At 37.4% G+C, this 20827-nt stretch overlaps 1 protein-coding gene across 1 annotated transcript in view; it reads right to left on the bottom strand.

The window, feature by feature from the left end:
- Positions 1-2671: 2671 nt before the first annotated feature.
- The window catches only part of CHIC2 (cysteine rich hydrophobic domain 2), a 32117-nt gene continuing 13961 nt past the window's right edge, over positions 2672-20827 (bottom strand). The window contains exons 4-6 of the mRNA XM_082051495.1: positions 12412-12468; positions 12186-12245; positions 2672-9916 (exon numbers count right to left, since the gene is read on the bottom strand). Coding sequence (XP_081907621.1) covers positions 9866-9916; positions 12186-12245; positions 12412-12468 — 168 coding nt within the window. The 3' untranslated portion in view covers positions 2672-9865. The remainder of the gene's footprint in view (positions 9917-12185; positions 12246-12411; positions 12469-20827) is intronic.

Here is a 20827-nt window from a genome sequence, read left to right as displayed (position 1 = left end):
CATAATGTGATCAACAGCCAAAGAATGAAGTCCTCCGGCTTGAACAACGTGGAGCAACATGAAGAAGCAAGCTGAGCCTACGTAAATGCCATGGGACACTTTCACAAGTAACACACAGCATAAAGCAGACTGCTGATCCCAATGCAAAAGGCAGAGCGACCCTTTCCATTTCAAAACACCTTTGATCCTTTGGATCACAAGTCAGGCAATACTGTGACTTTGGGTCATCTCCCTGTATCAGGGGAAAACCAAAACCTGAATGAGGTGCCTGAAGCCATTTACTGTCCCAACTCATTCACTAGCATGTGGCAGGCACAGGGCTCACACTGCTCCCCTGTGACCCTGGGGGGCCATGTAACAGAGGTCCTGGTCTCTGAATATCTGCAGTGCAAGCACCAAGGTGCTCTGCAAGTACTGACATCACTTGGCAAAGGTTTTTGTACCTTGCTTGTGGACATAGACCAAGGTCTTCTCCATGCCATCCCGACAACAAGTAGGGAACAAGGGCTTAGATCACCACAGGTAGAAGATTTGTGTGATGGCAAATCCTGGCAGATGGGAACACTCTTTGGCTTTTTGGTGTGAATGTTCTCTGAATAATCATTTCATATAAAAAGTACCAGGTCTTTGAGTCCTTCAGGAGCTCATCCATGCAACATGGAAGAGCAAGAACAGCCAAAGGAGACCTTTATCCACATACACATGCGATATCCTCCTGGGGCTTGTCTTCAACAAAGCCATCTATGAACACCAGGTTAAAAGGCTTTCGGTGGGATTTTTTTTTTTTTTAATTATTATTAAAGTGTTGTCTTTTCTTGTTTGGTGAGGGATTGTTGCTTGCTTGGTTTTTTTTGTTTTTTTTTTTTTTTTTTTTTTGAGGGGGACTGTTTGTTTTCACAAGCGCAGGAAGACTTGGGGGACTCGGGAGGTGCCCGGGCAATCCCAGTGCCCCTCGCCAAGGGCAGCACAAAGCTGGAGTGGCCGGGAGCGGGCTCTCAGCCTGGCCATAGCAGTGCATGGGGAAAGCAGGTCAGGCTGCGCTTCTGCACCCCGGCCGGGAGCCCCGGGGAGCCGGGGTCCTGTGCAGGCGCCCAGGGCATCACTGTAGAGCCTGAGGCCACGTTTCTGCAGCTCCGCAGAGCCTTCCCTCCTCTTCCCCTCGACCGGCCCTGCCTTTGGCTGGAAGGGGCAGCCAGGCGCGGAGGAGAAAAGCAGGGCCGACTGCGAGCGCGGCAGCCCGGAGGGGCCGGCGGGAGGGGGCCCGGTGGCAGCTCCAGCGGCGGGAGGGGGCCCCGGGTCCCCCGGCAGCCCCGGCGGGGTAATCCGCCGAGCGGGCGCAGCGAGTGGGTGGTCCGGGCGGCCGGAGGAGCGGGCTCTCCCCGCGGCCCCGGCGCCGGCCCGAGGCCGCTGCCGCAGCTGGGCCGGAGGCGGCCCGCAGACCGCTCTCGGCACATTTCTTCATTTCTCACTTGAGTGCCCTTCTTTAGTTCCCTTTCAACTGCCCACTTTATATCGGCTTCATTACACCACCGCTCCATTTGTAATGTAAATGGGGAAACTCGGGGAAGTTTTTCTTTTGGCCTTGTCTACGGAAGAATACCGAGAGGTATTCAAAACGTATTAACACAAATCAATGGCACCAATAAAAGCAAAATCTCCTTAGCAACATAATCTTGATTGCAAAAGGAGAACTGAGAGCATTTAGCAGAACAGTGGCCCACATGGAATACGCATTTGTCTAGAAGAATGCAGCACAAAGCCTAAAAGAGAGATGCTGAAAAAATCCAAAATTAACTCACACTGAACAGTTACTCTTTTTTTCAAAAGTACACAATTGGCTACATTAAATCTATCGTGCGCTTTTCTGCTCAGCAACATTGTATCATACCGCTTTGGAAGCACAAATTACAACAGCCGGAATGCGGCTTCCCAGCAGCGGGCAGAGCAGCCTCCCCACGCACACACACCGCACAGCTGCACGCAGCACCCACGGACACTCCACACACTATACACGCATGCATTATGAAGCGGCTGTTGAGATCTCCATGCCAGGGTAACCAAAGAGCTGTAAAATGTTTCAGGCAAAGAAAAGCGGCTGGTCGATGGGAAGCAAGACCTTGGAGCGCTGGAGAGCGCAGGGTTAGTTTTTTGTTCGTAAGGTTCAGGTTAACCAGCATTTAATCTCTGATAGTCTCAAAAATACATAAATTACATAGATGGGAATAAAGTGTATCAATAAATGGTGTCTGCCTTAACTAGCTGAAAGCATATCTTGTTTGAAAGCACTAGTGAATAAAGAAAACACGTGCAAACAGCTTCAACATGACTGCTCAACCCTAGTGGTGATACATATAATAAATCCTGCTACCATTAGGGCTTGAAAAGCTTCAAGAACTCCAAGCACAAACTTAATGAAAAGCCAGTTTGAAACACTTTCAGGCAGGCAATCCCTCTGAATTTGGTAACTCTAGCCCCAGAGTCACCTAAATTACCCCAAACCATTTTTTTTTTTCTTTTTCCTAATTTAGACTGAAAGTATCAACTGGAAATTAGAACAGACCATTGTACTGCAAGGCAGAAGTTTCTAGGGTTTTTCTTTTTCCTCCTCTCCCTACCATGCTCCCCCTCCCCCCCAACATATTGGATATATGAAAAACGGTAACGCTTAGTAGATAGGTTAACAATTCTTTTATTAGTTTATAATACATACAGCTTAAGAAATGGTTTTAAAAAATTATATTGGAGTCCAATTCTGGGTCAGGTCAGGAAAAAACAATGCTGATGTATTAAATAATATTCTAGAATTCAACAATAGATTCACTTCAGTAATTTAGCAGACATGGTTAAATACTCTTAAATATGCATATATACAATTGTGCAGACTTAAAAAAAAAAAGTCCTTTTCTTCCTATCTTCTCCCAAAGCCAAGCACCCTGTGAACACAGTACTGGCCTCTAAGCTTTCAGTCTCTCACCCAGACTTAAAATATTCGAAGAGGAATGTTACAATAGCGGAAATCACAGCAACCTTATCTTCCTAAGCTCTGTATGAGAGACGATGCCCAACAGGCAAAATCACCATCATGTATCCGTAAATAGCAGCTTCCTTAATATCCAGTTCTAGGTTAAATTACCGCTTACACATTTTCTGCCTGAAATGGATTTTTAACATACTCCAAAATATTGCGGTTTAAGTTTGCTTTCTTGAAAGATAACATCCCTTCAGCAACTTATTTATCATTACTGCTTCGTACATTTAACAGGTTTTTCCCAAGCACATACAATCCAATGCAATTCTCTGTGAATTCTTTTAAAGCAATATGAATTACACAGGGCCAATTCAGCATACAACACGTAGGCACTGTTCTGTTGTTTACCATTCTCTTTAAAATGTTTTGTTGGAATTAGTTCGGTGTTCTGATTGTCATACTCAGTCTTTTATGAAAACAAGAATCCGAGTCAGACTTTTCAAATCAGGAGCAACTGATTTGAACAATTCCTTGTTACCTGACCGAACCAAACTGTCCATTGACAACATTAACAGGGATGCACAATGCATATACTAACAAGTTAGAAAGCCTGTTGCAAGCACAGAAGGATCAGAGATAAACATTTAGAGTGGATGAGGTACTTATATTGGTACAATGAAATCAGTTTAAACACAGAGCCACTAAAAATACCAGTTATATGGCATGAGGATATCTGACTTTTCGAAAATTTTCTACACACGATTTAAAAACTGGATTCACAAACCTAAAACACTGTAACAGACAAAAATCTTTAGGTAACTATCAAGCCTGGTTTTCAGCATGAGGTAAGGAAACTTTCAATGATTAAGTTTGTTGGGCTTGTTTGTTTGTTTTTTGGGGGGGTTGGGGGAGAGTGTGGTGCAGAGCATGTTTCAATAAACGTTACAAAATCTACTATCTGCCCTGCAAAAGGGAACGTTTGTCAACAGTTCCCTTCACCATAAAAGCTACAACTAACTACAAAAGTCTTTCTTACTCACCTGAACCTAAATTATCCTCACTGGATCCTCCCCCTGGGCCTTAGATACACTGTCACATGACAGGAGCTGTCTGGACAAGGCAAGAATTTTCTTTGGGAACAATTAGCCGTGCATTGCAGGCTCCAGCTTGGGAAAAGACTCTTCTGCAATCTCTGCGCAGCTCTCATCAGCAATTCTGGTTTGATCTGGATATTTTTAACTAAGAGATGCTGAGTTTAGAAGGAAGCTTACCTCAAAATCTGCATAATAGCAGAACTGTCTATAAGTTAGGGCATAATCAAAATAAACCAGTAACACACTTGTTAAAATTAAAAAAAAAAAAAAAAAAATGTCTGAGACAACAGCCTGTATAATTACTTAGAGGGATTGCTAGCTTTTAATTTCATTATTCGATACCATTTCATTCAGGTCAAAACTACTTTCCATCACACCCAGAAAATTCCAAACCTAATTCCCAAATTCAATCTTTGGGTGGTGTTTCTCCTAATTCCTGTTTCATCTTTTCCCTCACTAAATCTTTCCTAATGGTCTGCTGTGTTCTGAGGAGTCAAGCATTTACGAATCTTTTTTCAATAAGGTAAATCTTAATGAAATATTAATGAGCTAAACAAAGTAGAATAATCTTTTAAAAGGACATCTTCTATGAAAACAATACAATGTAGTTTATAAAATATGTATTACCCAGGTGTCATATAGTGGAGATACACACACCAGCAGAACAAGTGTCAAAATATGAAGTTTCATGCAAGGATTCTTTTCTTTTCATTAAAAAAAAAATGGCCTCTAATTCAGCCCACGCTGACTGAAACGTCAGCATGCAAAAAAGGTGAAGTTCAAAAATTAATGAACTGCAAAATACTGTTACCAACAAAACAACCCAAATGCATATCTGTAAGTAATTAAGAATAAATGCATGGTGTTTTCAGCAGTGAATTTTTTTGCTTCTAGAGTACTTCTCCCCTTGAAACATTTCCACTTGCTTAAGAATTACACAAGTAACTCAATTCACCCAGCCGGCAGAGAGCTTTACAAAGAATAGACACAGGAATTAAGAACGTAGCACCATTAGAACTAATCACTCCATCCAAATCAGCAAAAAAACCCCACCAAACTTCATTTATCCTTATACAACATACTTTGACATTCAGCAGATTAATAAAACAGGGTAAAGGGAGCTGTCATAGCTGTATACTGGTAACATTCATAATGGTCATGCACATTACAATCAGAAGTTTTCTAGGGTGCTGTTTGCAAAGTAAGCCTTCATGCAGTTAGGCATTCAGCTCATTAACTCCATTTCTGTATTTCCTATTAGTCCCTGAGAAGTTAATATTTCTACCTACAATATGGCTATTAAAGGCATTATAACGATCATACATTTTTAGCTGTTTGCAATAAAAAAGCAACGTGGCTTTAGGGAGAAGCAGCACAGAAATTACAGGAAATTAGCAGTGATTAATATAGATCTTATTTCTAAAATGCATTCTTTTCATAAGCAAGGTTGCTGAAGAGCAACATAAATGATTTTAGTCACAGATACAAAACTAGCCAGCGACACTTACCCTTAATAAGTCACTACTGTGAATCCGAGACATTTGGGGCTCTGAGACGTCTCTAATTGAACATTTCCTTTACACAAAATCATCTGGATTTTGACCTAATGTAGGGTCATCATGATCCTTCTTTTAATTACTCAACAGCAGTGCTGGGAGAACTTAAAAAGAACCAGGGATTTTCTTCGCTTAATAAGTCTGTTGCCTCTTCAATTAAAGTGATCTCTTTAAATTGTTCAGAATTCAAATGGGGTTTTTTGGTGCACAATTTGCATTATTGCCAGCTGCTCTAAAAACATAAGCTATGGCTCCCAAAACAACGGGACCAATTTAAAATTAAGACTTTGGGGTGGGGGTGGAGGGAAGGGAATAAGGACAACTTCTTTTTCTTTGCCTTCTGGCTTGTTACAGACTGCATTTTAAAGCTCTTCCTACAATCTTCAGGGTTAAATAATGACATCGAGAAAAACAAAATGAAAACTGACTTTTAAGTAAGCATGTATCTTGGAGACAGAGTATTACATTTAAACACCATGGCCTTGAGATTCACAAAAATGTATCATTTAACAAATTGACTCAGAGATTATAATTTAAGTACTATGAAAAGTTTTTACAATCTAGTTGTTTTTGAGTATTGTGGGGAATTTTGCATTTGCATACATCCGTTACACAAAGTAGTAATTTTTTTATAATAGCTCAGTAGAAGTCTTTTTAATAAACTATCTCCATAAACATTTTAATTTCTGGTGTAGTTTGCCCAACCCAGTATAAACTTCAAATCACAGCTATTTAACAACAGATGAGCTCTGCAGAATTCTTCATGTATGGTCAGACAGAAAGCCTTTCTCCTTTAGGACTTATTTCTACTTATTTCTACATATCACTAAAAGGTTAAAAATAATTTAATTTGGTTGTATTTCAGTTAGAAAGGATTTTTTATTGGCCAGTTAATGGCCACTGTAACTAAAAATAATAATAATTAGCTTTCACAGTGAGCCATTGATGCCTTTACCATTAGTTTTTGAGGCTAAAGGTAAAACGGACATAATTAGCATCATTTGTTAAATTATTAATATCAAGTGGGTACCTAACTCTTACTATTCAAGGAAACTGGAAATAGAAAAGGTTATTTTTAGAAATTGCTGAGCTGCAAGAAGCTGAACAAGTTAGCACAACGTAATACTTCTTTCAGCAAAGAGTAGGCTATGCCCTGGAGGTCCGACTACAGCTTCTGGCCTGCTCAAACTGTTGCAACTTCATACTCTGCCAACTGGACAAAAAAAAAAAAAGAAGGTAATATATGTCTTCTCACTAGCGTACAAAATAAATAGATTCAGTATTTTAGAAACAACATCAAAGGAAAATCCTGAAGACTGCTGCAGGCATTAAACAGTTGATTAAAGTTCCTGCCATGTTCAATTTCTATCATTGTAATTAATGAATCGAAAGGGATTATACGAAAATGTTTTATAACATTCTTACTAGGTGAATGTAGTACCTCATCAAGAGAGTAACACTTTTGAGCAAAACTCATATATATATATACACATATGTGTGTGTATATATATACATATATATATACACATACATACAGACACACACACACACATATATATGTATATACAGTTTCTCAAGTTTCCTGGTTGCATTTTAAGTCAGAGACATTGTTTCAACAAGATATCAGAAATGCTTTAAGGGGTGATTAGTCTGGGCTCCTTACCAGGGGAGTTAACTATTTATTTGCTCAGAGCTCTACTTTGGATCCCTATAATAGAAGTCTTAGAGAGAAACAGTTAAAATATCAAAATGCCTGCTAATCAGGTACATGACTGCACGTGCACCTAAAAGTAGACAAGATCTAAAACAGCACTGGTGCTTATGTGGAAGCTTTACTAACGAGATACTCTTTGTAAACCTGCAAGCCACACTCTATCCACTGCTCTGGTTTGAGCACATATCATGCTCAAATTAGCTTGACTGTAGGTAGGTTTGAACGCTGCTGGCAAGGTAGTTGTGTCACAGAATGTAGTCTGGAAAGTCTGAGTAGTAAACTAAGGTGAATAGCTCACGCTGAATGCGGTGCTGCTATGAACGTATCACAAGTCACATCAAATCTACCCCTCCATGCCAATGAACTACCAGTGGAAAACTGCATCCGTGACACAAACCTATCTGCATAGTCAACTGAAAATTTTCATAATAAAATCTAGGCCTTGTATGGGTCAACAGTCATTTTATTGGAAACTGACACTTGAAGAAATCAACATATATTTCTGTTCATCAGTATTTATCACCAGCTCAATTGCAACCTCTCCCCTGCACCTCCATCCTCCACAACCCCAGCTGCCCCCGGCGCTGGTTGCTGCTAAAGCCTCTGGGTGAGTGGAGGAGCGCTGCAGATCCAGATTTGTGCTAAAGAAGAGGCTGAAATTGATTTATAAAAAATTATAACCACTTACTTTGGAGAGAAACGGCTGCGGGACACAGTAGACTGAGGCAGCACAAAACCGATATTTGTTAATTTAAAAACATATTTCCATCTAGTCAAAAAAACACACTTGTAGGCTTGTGTGAAAAGCAGAGCTGAGCTATTTTCAACGTAAACAGCAGGAATCCACAGACAAAAGCTGAGCAAAGGATGAGTTTTGGGAACTGATATAGAGGGCTTAGATTTAAGAAAACTTAACACTTTCCAGACCACTCCCACTGTCAACAATTTAGGAATATAATACTCACTAGAGAATATTTTACAGATAATAAATATTTTGAAGACATAGAAAAATAGTTCACAGCATCAGGGTACCTGTAATGTATTACCTTGAAATAAAACTTGTATTTAAAAGATTAAAAAGAGAAGATTATTCTTGTAGTGGTATCATCTGTTCATTCATACAAATATTAAGCAGAATATATCTGTTTTGTCATATATTCACATTATTGCTTGCTACCACAACTGTACAAGGAACATATTCTTAACTTACATTATTGTTCATGTACAGTAATTTTAGATATCTAATGCAAACTTTAAAATGTTTGAGTTGCAATTAAAAAACTATAATGTGTTAAGATATGTACAACTAAGATACAAGTAGAAGAAACTAAATAGAACTGGCCTGACCCAAGCATACACCATATATCCAGTGAAAAAAAAAGTCTTATACTTGTGCAGAAAATAAGCTTTGTAAACCAAAATGAGCAGAAACAAGGGTGCAATAAATAGTTATCTAACACACTTAAACTTACACTGTTGCCCAGTGTATGCTGCATTTGTCTCTGGAGCTGTACTGTTCACAATTTCTTCAATAACTTTTTTCTGCTTATGTGGCTTCAAAACAACAAAAAACAAACCCACCCTGAAAGGTCCTCTTGCACAATAGTTTTTAATAAAACAAGTCCTTCTGCACCCCTGTGTACAGGATCTTGTAAACAATAGGAATAAAGCTGATAGGTGGCATTAGCCTGAATTAAAACAGCTACATTATAAACTGTAATACTAATATATTTTTGTGATCTTTAATCCTACTAACCAGATGCATGCAATTCTCTCAGTGATTCTCCTAGTCTAAGTAATATAATTCTACTTTGCTGCTTTTTATTTTTTAACCTTTAAATTAGGACTTTTTCAGAACCAGCTGACAGGACTTCTTCATGAAAAACACAGATTTCTACTAATGCAGTGACATCTGGGTTTCAAAAAGAACTTTATCTCCTCCTTTTGCTGGAAGAAGCTAGCCAATATCCTAAAAAAGAAATAAAAATATTTACAGCTGACTAGTCACTGACAAAAGTTTAGGAAGATCTTCGAAGGTACTTCAGCATGTAAACGAATGATTAAAAGGACTTAAACAATGTACAGTCAATTAATTGTGTCATTTGGGGATAAAAAAATACCTGCTCACTTGTACACCATTTTCAGCTGTGTATTTATAGTAATATATATGTACACATACGCGCGCACACATATAAAAGACTCTTTGAAAATTAAGATACGTTAATAAACAGAAATAGTAAAATAACAATAACTTAAGCAGTAGTTAACATTTGCATGAAATGATTTTGCAGTTTGACCAAATGCACTTTGACATGCTCTTATTAAAAAAAAAAAAAAAAAAAGGGGGCGGGGGGAAGGGGGAAAGAAAAAAAACAACAAACAACACACAAACAAAAATGAAACAAACCAAAAAATAACGAAAACACCACAAGATTCTGTAGAACCAATGCTACGTCACCACCAGGAGAGCACCAAGCAAGGCACCATTGGAAAGACAACATACTTTAATAAGTCTCTATAAATAAATCAAATGCTAATCTGGTCGAAAAATCGGTGTCTTTGGTAAAAATTCTATAAGGATGACCTGTATAAAAAGAAAACAAATATATATTAAATGGAAGCTGGCAGCAATCCTATTATCTATCAAAATGATAATTCACATGCTCTTTTTTTTTTTTATTAAGTACATCAAGTCATGATGACGATTAAAGGCAACAGTGCTAAGGATTTTATTTACTTGTAAGGGGAGCTTGCCTTTCTAAGAAGTTAAAAAATAATTTTTAACTGGTTTTGATTGTAAAGGAGAACACAGCTTGGCTGCTTGGAGGGTAAACACTTCTATCTCTGATAGCATACGGAACATCAGAAAAGTAGTAAGTCTCTGATTATATTTCTAAGGCAAACTCTTTTGAAATAAACTTATACACCTGATTTTGATGTTATCTTTAGAGATAGTCAGAAGTTACTTATTGTTAGAAATGATGCAAACTGCTCAAAATCCCTTGATCACTGATACGAGTCAACCCCTGAATGCTTCTGATATACCAGGGCTTCTGATACTCAGGCAAGGTTTCCAAAGGGGAGCAAGAAGCAAAGCTGGAACACTGTCTTTAAGCCAAAGGTGTAAAATATATTTAATTTATTTAATTATTTATCTAATTTAGTATCTACAACAGTGGATTTAGAACATCATGTTGGCAAAGCACTAAGTTTTGGGTACCAGAGTCTAATTTAAATGATCTGTATTAAAAAAAGACGACAATGTATTTATTATTTAAAATTAAATCATGAACAAAATGTTACTGGCAGTTTTCAAGAGACTAGGACTAGCAACTTGGTTTGCTGAAAATGAGAAAATGGTACAGAGAAGTTTGGTAAAAAATTTCTCATTAAATATACCCAGAGGTAGTATGGTAGACATTTCACAAACTGAAAATAAAATCTTTGACCTTTATCCTGTAAAACTATATGCCCATGCTTACATATTACCAATGTAAGCAGGTAAGTTGATTTTAAATTGTATTTATAGAATGAATGTTCACCTGTAAGTGTTGCTGAGCCATAGTATTTACAAACTAGTATTATATGTGGTTTTTTTCAATTTAATCTGCAAAACATCAGATGTGACAATGTTTTCCTGTAGAAAAACAAAATTTGCAGCGAACTAAAAACCCTTCACTTAGGTAAACCTAAAATCTACTTTCTGCAATTTGCTTTATTCCATTTTCAGTCACATTTCATATATCTAAACAAAAAAGTTGTGGAACAGATGTTACAAAGAGTCTACTTATGCAGCAAAATGAAGAGTTTCTGTAAAAAACATGTTTTAAATATTTTATGTTTCAGGTTATAAAAAAGATCTAATGTAGAAACAGGAAAAAAGGGAAGACAAAAAGAAAAATATTATTTTAATATAATTTACTATTATTTAATTATTTTTTAAATGCTTATATGCATGATAGCTTTGTTGTTTCAAAGCACAGACGAAGTACCACGTAATGAAAGATCACAGACAAGCTGGAACTAATACCGTAAATATTGCTCAAGGGTTAATCTTTTTTTTTTTTTAAAGTTAACCCTATCGGCTACTTCCCAAAGCATTAAAAGAAATTATGCAAATTCTAATGTTTCTTACACTTCAGCAGCTTAATTTCATCCTATTCTATTTACCTCCAAGATATTTTGAAAATGGAAATAAAAACAGTACCAAAAAAACAGCAAAAAGCTTGCAGGCTCATCAAACTGAAGTCCCACATTGGTCATCATTCATTTTAAACCACTTCTCACTGTGTATTTCCAAGATGGGCTTATGGAGTCTCAAAGACAGAAATAAGTTAGAACTCCAGAGACTGACTTAAAAATATTTTAGTGACAGCAATTGGAGATAAAGATACTTTGAAAATAGTTGACGTAAGGGGCAGTTGAAATCTAAAAAGGCTAAAGGTTTCTTAAGCTCCAACAGCTTTGTTGAAAGGTCTTCTTCCATACTTTTAGACTTCATTAGCATTATATAAAACAGCCATATCTGACTTGCTGCGTAACCAAAGTTGTGGTTATTCTTTATACAGCATCTAAAATTTCACACTCCATCAGCACATGCTCAAGCTATTTTATCTTGGCAATTAATTTATTATTTTTCAGAACACAGTGAAGCCTTGTTTTCAAGTCATTCATAACTTTATAAATCAGTCCTGCACATGAAACCATGCATCTGTGAACCGTAGAAAATCCTTGCACTCAGGCGATTAAGCTCCTGACACCTTTACTGATTAATAATCATGAAAAGAATAAGATCAGAAGCAAAATAAATGATCATTTAATAGAGAAACTCACAAAACAGCCCTTTAACTTACATATTCCATCATGTTATTCGTTTCACATTTCCTTTTGCTTAGTCTCCAATGCAAGCACAGCTAGACAAGGAGGAAAGAAAAAGAAGAAAAATGAGCTGTATTTTATTGCAGCACACAGACTAGCCCATTTGTCCACCTTTCATATTTTTCGTTCAACAAAAGCATCTGTTTCCATACTGTGCAATTCAAACTCCAACAGTACGAAGCTGCTCCCTGCGGCACTCACCTTGTGGTATAACCTATTGTTTTCCCATTCTAATAACTTCTCAATCGATCTTCGTGTCTGGAAGACAAATGAGAAATAATTTTACTCTTGACTGGTTTTAGAAAAACTTTGTTTTGCAGCTGCTTTTGTGTGAAAAGGAGAGAGGTACAGGACAGTGACTGAGTACAGGGTGGTCTGTAATACTATCAAAACCTCTCTGGTATTAAATAGTAACTAGAACAGAAACAACTTTTTATGACACTCGGATAGCTCCCTCACACTACTCTGGAACAGAACCTGCTTCCTGGTTCTTCTAGCAGTTCTAACTTGAAAACCACAGAAATTTTGAAGTGACCCAAGTATAAAAGCAGGAACACTGCTCCCCCAGTATCCGTGGTCTAAACATACGGCTTCTAAGGTCGGCATCTAAACCGACAAATGTTGTGAACTGTTTTGCAGTGCTGTAGGTCAAGTACAACTATGCAGTACTCTGAACAAAAGAGAAGGTTTTGTTACTTTTATATCCAGATTTTAGAGACTGAAAACTAAATGCAGAAAGTTGCAGTAAATCGCACAAATGAATATTACTAAAGCTGTGAGTTGTATAGAGAGTAAACCCAATATCTAGGACTCTAAAGCAAAGTTTTACTGCCTATATTGTCCACACTTGACACTTGAGATAGAGGATCCCGAAAGCTGTTCTGCACAGCTTTTAAAGATTATGCACGCTAGTATTAAAGGACATTCTGTGCTGTAAAGTTTCACAGCATTTTGAATATAATTATTCAGTTATATTTACATTTGAGAAATACATTCTGACATTTATGGTCATTTGACTGCCAGAATATATACTGCTTAGCTCTAAAGGGGATTTGCCACTGACTATGAATAAAAAGAGGATAATTCATGGTGCCAGGTGTTAAGATGAGACCAACAGAGCTGCAGGTGCAAAAGGACAGAGCAATGACAAGGATCAAATACAACTTAGTGCAGCTGCAGCTTCCTTACAAGGCAGAGAGGGGTGAGGGGAAGGGATGAGAAAGCATCTTGCTGTTATTACTACAAAATACAAGTACTGTAAATGAACCTTAACAAATCAAAGTAAATGGTCTCACAAGAAACAAGAATGTCTGGGCAAAATAAAAATTAGACAACAAATTATTCATTTCCCACCAAATAGTAACATCTTGGTTTTCAAACATCAGTTTCTCTCTAGCTTAACACCAAAGCGGCTGTGGGGAAACCCATCTAAGCATGTACTGTGGTCACATGATTAAAAATTAGATCATGGCTATCTATAAGTATTCATTACGCTGAATTTTTATTACATTTTATTTTAAAAAGTGCAAGCCATGGAATTATCAGAAGGTGGTGGATGTGCTAGTGACTAATTCATCACCTCGATTGGGAATTGAGTATTTCTGGGGTTATTGTTATTATTATGTTTTTAAAGACAGTGCCCTTTAACAATAATCAGTAGACCTCACTTGTTTCTTTGTAAAGATAGCCTTTTAGAGTCTGCTCTCCTTTTAAATGAAAATAGGGCAGCAGTTATGGTCACACTTTTGTTAATTTAGTTGCCAGTCAGCTCCAAATCAAAAGAAAATAAGGCTGCAGAGTGTAATTAACATTCAGTTCAGTCGTTTTGTCCCTTGTCTAGCCCCCAAGCTTTGTTAAAATTGCCATCTGAATGCTGAAGGCTGTAGGGAAATCGATTTGATTCTAATCGCACCATGAAAAGAACATGATCTAACTGCTTTCAGCCCTCCGTAAATCTGTACTAGGTCTTTAGCACAATGCAACTTCCAATTTAAAAAGCACTGAATGTCTCGTCAATGACTTTGTGAAGAAAAAAGAACAAGGAGCAGACATAAAAATTCCAATAGTTGTTTAAGCATTAAAGTTCATTTGCATCACAGCAAACCTGAAAAGGGCTGACCTCTCAAACCGCCTCTCAGGTCTATGAAGTTGTAGCCTTGACAAGCTCACATTGACAGAGCTCATTGACTCTGAAAGGCTACTCTATCAATGGTGAAAAATGGCAATAGGTTCTACTCTGAGCAGGCATCTGCCTGCCCACCCGCTGCTAAACCAATGGCAAAACGGATTCAAAACCTGAATCTACCTTGTAATCTTCCTTTCCAGGACCTTTTAATAATAGATTAAGATCACTATACAATTTAATTTCATTGTTTGCCCCAAAGAGTGTGAAAAACATGCAAGCTTTTCCAATTCCAATAAAATTGCATATATATTACAATACATACACATAACTACCTATCAATTTCTTATTTATGTACTATTAATTGGTTTATTTAAATAAGAAGCCAGTTTAAAGTCATCTGACTACTGTGAGACAAAAATACACACAGGCCCAAGACCAGAGTTATTTACTTTCCCTGAGCCTTAAATACAATCTGCCTGTAGTATAATTTAAGATAGTCACAGCTCCCTAATCGCGCCATATTATCAATACAGAAATGTTAATGAAAATTAGACTGTAACATATTTCTGAAAACCTCAGAGCTTGGCATAAAAAGAAATTAATTAAACAGCATCACACAATTCACTATAGTAAGTTTTCTTCCTACTTGACAGGTGAAAAAAAGCACTTGCACGTGCAGCTTAATTAATCACTGCTCTTGACATCTCAATGATTTACAGTGAGGAGCAGGTGAGGATATACAAAACCAGAAAGGAACACTTGATTTGAGTGTAGCATTTCCAGCACACTAGGATGACAAGCTTATATATTCTATCAATGGTGTACAGAAAAACCCATACAGCAAATTATTTGTTAGCTACAACAAAAGCACAAATTAAGTGGAAGAGAAACTTGCTTATTAGGAAGATTTAATACTATCCAGCTCTTAAATTTTTTTCTTATAAAACCCAATCCAATATTTGAGCAAAGTTAAAACTGCAATTCAAGTATACTTTTTAGTATATCAACGATAAGCAAGTATGCTCTGTAACATACTTTCTGAAAAAAAGCAGTGTCTTTAATGTTATCCACAGATTTTTGTGAAATAAACCTCTTCAATCAACTTTCTAGATGCAATGTTTAATGAAACACTCCTGTAAAATAACTGACTATTTAAAGATATTCGTGTTTGGCAGTGTCTTTTGAAAAATCAGGCTACCAAAAAAGCCCAGCTTGGAATACGCTTTCATCAATGCTTATTGCTCCCAATTAAGTAAAATAAAGTTTTGCCTTTAAATGCAGAAGACCAAAAAAAAAAAGTATGAACTTTTCATGCAGAACCAAGGCAATACTGAATACAAACAGTGTGTTACCTGTATTGCCAACTGCAAGATCTTCCTCTTATGTCTTTGCAGTGTCTAGTGAAGTTAGCTCACAACTCCGGCTGCAGTTCTGTGGGCTGGGAGGCTGTGCAGCCCCAGGGCCCCCTCTCGCAGTGCATGACCTGGAACACGCACGCTACACTAAACCATACTAGTGAATGGGCCAAAGCCCCCTCAACTCCTGCTGTAAATCAGTGAATGACTGGTACAATATTAAACAAAAGGATCTTACATGACTTCCAAAATGGTGCTAATTTGAGTACCTCCCTTTGTCTTTATCTAAGCAGGGAAACAACATGGACAGTAACAACACAATCCTCCACTATGAATTTTATTTGTAGTTGTCTGGGAACAACAGAATAATCTCTTGCTACATGCATTTGATCTTGACTTCTCATCTGAAAACTCCAAAACATACGTAAATGTAGTGCAACATTAGTCCAATATATACTATGTGGAGATTTTCAAATTACTTTGTATAAAACTTTATCACGATCTAGTATTAATCACTTTTAATATTGTCCTAAAAAAATACACTTTATGCTCAAATTTCAAAATACAAGAAGACAAAGTTAAACAGATTTTTGTTGATTTTCATGTGATGAGGATTTGTATTACACCCCATGGAAGAAAGGTGAAGGATTCTGTCAGAGGTCTGAACTACACCATCGCCACTCAGTCAAAGAGAGAAATGATGGAAGCAGGAATTTCTGTTCATCCTCCAAACAAAGACATACCTTACTACAAAATTTATACCCAAGTAATTTAGTTACCAACAATTAAATATAAAGTTAGAAGATAATTGAGTCACATAATTGTACACTCATTTTCAACATGCCAGAGCATCCCTCAAGTCAATTTTGAGGCCCATATTGGTGTCACGACAATGCGCAAGCTGTACTCGGAACATGCATAACTGAATTACACATTTCTTTATCTGTGCTGAGAAAGTCTCCACCTTGAACACTGTACCCCAAATAAACTCTTTAGAAATTGTAACTTGGTAACACTCCCTTCTTACTGAGGAATTCTCTGTTTGTGAAGGATGATGAAGGTGAAACTGGAGCTGATTTCAGATCCTGACACCCCGGAATACCTGCTTCAGCATGTACCATAGTTTGAAAAGGTGTCTGTTCAACCACACAGGTGTATCTTGCATCATTTTTCCTATTAGTAGCTAGGATGTTTCTTACTGGAGACTATTGTAAGGGTGCTCATCCCAGAAGGAACTGCAGCATCCATACAAGAAAGTAAGTGAAATCCATACTACACAGATCGAAGAATATCTGGAAATAAATGTGGCATTCTGGTGCTTTCTGTATGATCTTGAAATAACTGCCTTGTACAACAGGATTACTATTGCTGCACCTTGACCTACCTTAAGATGATTCTGGGCAGAAACTGAATCCAGACCAAAGCACAGATCAAAGCTCTTGATCAGGCGAAGAGAAATATAACCAGCAGAATTTCGGAGCAGAACAATGGACAGCATCAAATTGACCTCAGGAAACCTCCCATTCTAAAAGACAGCCCCGAGGATACCATCCAATATCCTCATGAGTCATAAACTGACCTAATTTGAACAGGTCTCAGCCCTGGGTTGGTACATCACAGAAAGATAGATTTAAAGCCTAATCAATCAAATCAGATCAACTACTTTCTGGAAAGGTCTCCTCCACCAAATTGGCTGCTGATTGAAAGAGGACAGCAGCATTATTTGACATGACTGCATACAACATTTTTTAATATCTAAGCCGAAGACAATTCCTCAGAGACTCTGGTTACCTTGATTCTCAAACTTCTAGAGTGTTTAAGCAAGCACTAAAGCCATGAAGTATGTGGAGAATGGAGAAGGTGGACAGACGCAAAAAACCCATATGCACTAAGCAGGAGTGCAATGGAGAAACATCTTGTATTATGATCAGTGTATTAACTGATAGATAGTAGATGAGGATTTTCCAAAGTCATTTTGGTCTGCGGTAGAAACATGTGGCAGAGACAAATTATCAATTCAAGTTCCTAAAAGTTGATTACAAAAGTCTTACATAAATTTCCTCTCAAATACAGACAATCCAAAAGATTCAAGGTACTACGGTCACTGGTATTTTAGCCCCCCTCTAATAGCCAAGTCACCAAAGAAGTGTGGCTAGCTACTTTCTGTAATGAGATGACAGTGACTAGAGCCGACCATGGTGGAAACTTCACACTATGGCAAAGCCTTGCAGAAGAAATGGCCTTGACCTTGGCAGAATGAACACACTTCCCTTGAGAAGGTCCAGTTGAGATGTAGAAAAACACATTCCACAGGCACACAGATGTTGAACTGATCCATGAAGTATCAGGATTACAATTATGATGTTACTTTAATTTGTAAAGAAAGATTTTTAACTCTCTTGTTCTACGATTAAATTCTAGCTCTGATTCTTTGTCATCATAATGAAACAAAACCAATGAAGCTCAGCTCCCTGCAAACAAATTATTCAAATCTGGCTATGACAATCTAAAGCATACATCTCCTGCTGAAGGACATTCTCACAGAAAAGGCCACAGAAAATTAAAACACAAGATTCAATTGACTGTAGCAGGGATGAAAATAGGACTGAATGTCCAAACAACTCATCTAGTATCATCCACTGTGGGAAATTATAAACTGAACATGAATGAAAATTCCACCTCCATCTTCTCTTTTAAGGTTACAGAGATGTTAATTTGGGTCTCCATCATTTATTTCCAAAATATCCAGTACAATGCCATGGAACATAGTTAACGGTCAGTGCAGGTGCAGAAACGAAAGAATTTCAGTTTACATCTCTATTAGGACATGAAGCTGTGGCCAGAAATATTCCCATTCAGTTGAAGCCAGCTGGCAGGGAACAGTTGACATCTGTATCAGAAAGTTCTCATCTATATCAGTAGGTTTTCATAACCTCCCAGCCACTCATAGTACCTGGAGTATTCTGGTAATGCCTAGGAATTGTTACACAACACACATCCAGAGCCTGCCAGGAGCCTCACCAATTATAAAGCATCAATTCCTAGGAACGCTCCTGGGTGTCATTTATTGGTATGTAGGAAGCCTGACTCCTGCTGTTAGGAGAGTCTAAGGGCAGGGGCCAAGAATGGAAGAGAGGCTATAGGACCAGAAAGACTAAAAGACAGCACAACTTAGCAAAATAACTCCAGAAGGCCCTGTAAAATCCGATGCTTTGCTAGTGTGCACGCTGAACGGAACGATTTCTCTGAAAGGGACATGCTAACAGTGTCTTGCCCATCTAGAACTGAACCAGAAAATTACACAATCCCACACAGGTTGATCCTGTAGCTGGATAACCAATTTAGAAAAAATAAATCTGGCTACTTAAAAAAAAAAAAAATCCACCATCATTATTATTGTAAATTCAGGATGTAATCCAAATTTCAGCAAAAATAATTTTATGGAGAACAAAATGAAAAGTTATTAGTCACTTTCCAGTTCACATGTAGGTTTGGTATGGCAGAAGACTTACCAACTCCTTCAGTCTTCTCTTTTGTAGAAAAACTGCCCCCCCATCCTCCCAACTGTTTTTTTCAGCAGTCACGTTCCTTGAACTACTTTTTTTTTTGTTAAATAACAAGTTACTGTATTTATACATAGCACTTGAGTTACTGAGAGTGCTCCACTTATGCAGAATATGTTTTACCCTGGTTTGTTTAATATAGTGAAAAAGTGAATACATTCCAGAGCAAGACTACTTTGAGAAAAAGAAAAGAGGTACAGCAGTGTCACTACCTCACACTTGCCAGCAGCCCATTCTAGTCTCACGTTTGTTTTACAATAACACAGTCTAGAAAGTTATTATTCAGTGACGTGCTTTCTACTTATTTTAATAAAATGAATTGCAGATAAGTTTGCATTCTAATTCTTTCCTCAACAGTGTTTGCATATGCTCCTATTTGGCATCATCTACAGGTTGCTAAAGACAAAATCCTATAAGTGAGCCTTCCTAACCTGCCTTACAAATCTGACAACTAGCCAGATCATTTTTAGCATGCTCTTTCAATATAGCTCTATGCAAATTTCAACTAGCTCATATTCATTTTTTTAGAAACACGTCAAATTGGACATGAAAAGCAATACAAAAAGCAATATTAAAACCAAACCACTGCATGACTTACAGCTCTCTCCTTACACCTTAGCCATCACAATGTAAAGGACACTTAACATGAAAATGTTAATCCTACATGTATTATTTTGATAGAATGTTCAGAGATATCATTCTAATTACAAATGCAATGGCATTTAGAATATTCACTATACAAACCAAAGATATAGGCTGCATTTAAGATTAATATAAAGCCTACTATTAAGAATACATGAAATTACAAATTTAACTGGAGAATACATATTTTTAAATACTAAAGGATTTGCATTTGATTTATAAAGAAGCAAACTAATATTTTGTGATTTACTCATATTTGTAAGTGTTCTTCATGCCAATTTTATTGCCCTGCCCCGCTCCCCAAGTAGGTTTGCAAATTAAAAGACATGACAACTATCTGCTCCCACACCTCATTATGCACCAACTCACTACGCTTTAGGAAAGCACATGAAAACCTGATACACCTTTACAAGGTGCTTTGAAGGAAATTTCAGAGACAGAAGCAAAAAATCATAGAGCCATATGCATCATGATTTCACATTTATAACGTCCTACGAGCTGTGCCACTTAGTGATTCTTCTGACTAAATTTATCGTGAACACTTTTTAAATAACTATATACCAAGCCTGAATCTCCTGATTATTTTAAAGTTTGGGTTTTTTTGGTTTTTTTTTTTCATTTCATGATACTAAAAGAGAGATGATTTTAAAGACCTCTGGATATATTTGAAAACAATGGTCAAGAATGCATATTTGATATATACAAGCTCTACTTTAAAAAAGTTTTATTAAGCTGACTTGAGCCAATATAGACACTACATGTATTCTGGTTAGGATAAACCTAATAAATACTTTACAATTGTAAAGATTCTTCCAAACTGAATTACAATGTAAATTGCCACAACAGAGACATGAAAAAACAAGGCACCTTCAGTCTTACGTAATTGCCTTGAGGAACTACTTGGAAAAGCATTATGGTATCAGAATGTCTCC

The sequence above is a fragment of the Streptopelia decaocto genome (genome assembly GCF_964273445.1).
Source record: "Streptopelia decaocto genome assembly, chromosome: 4".
Taxonomy (NCBI): Eukaryota; Metazoa; Chordata; class Aves; order Columbiformes; family Columbidae; genus Streptopelia; species Streptopelia decaocto.
Note: the sequence above shows the minus strand (reverse complement) of the source record. Positions and strands in the feature narration are given on the sequence as shown.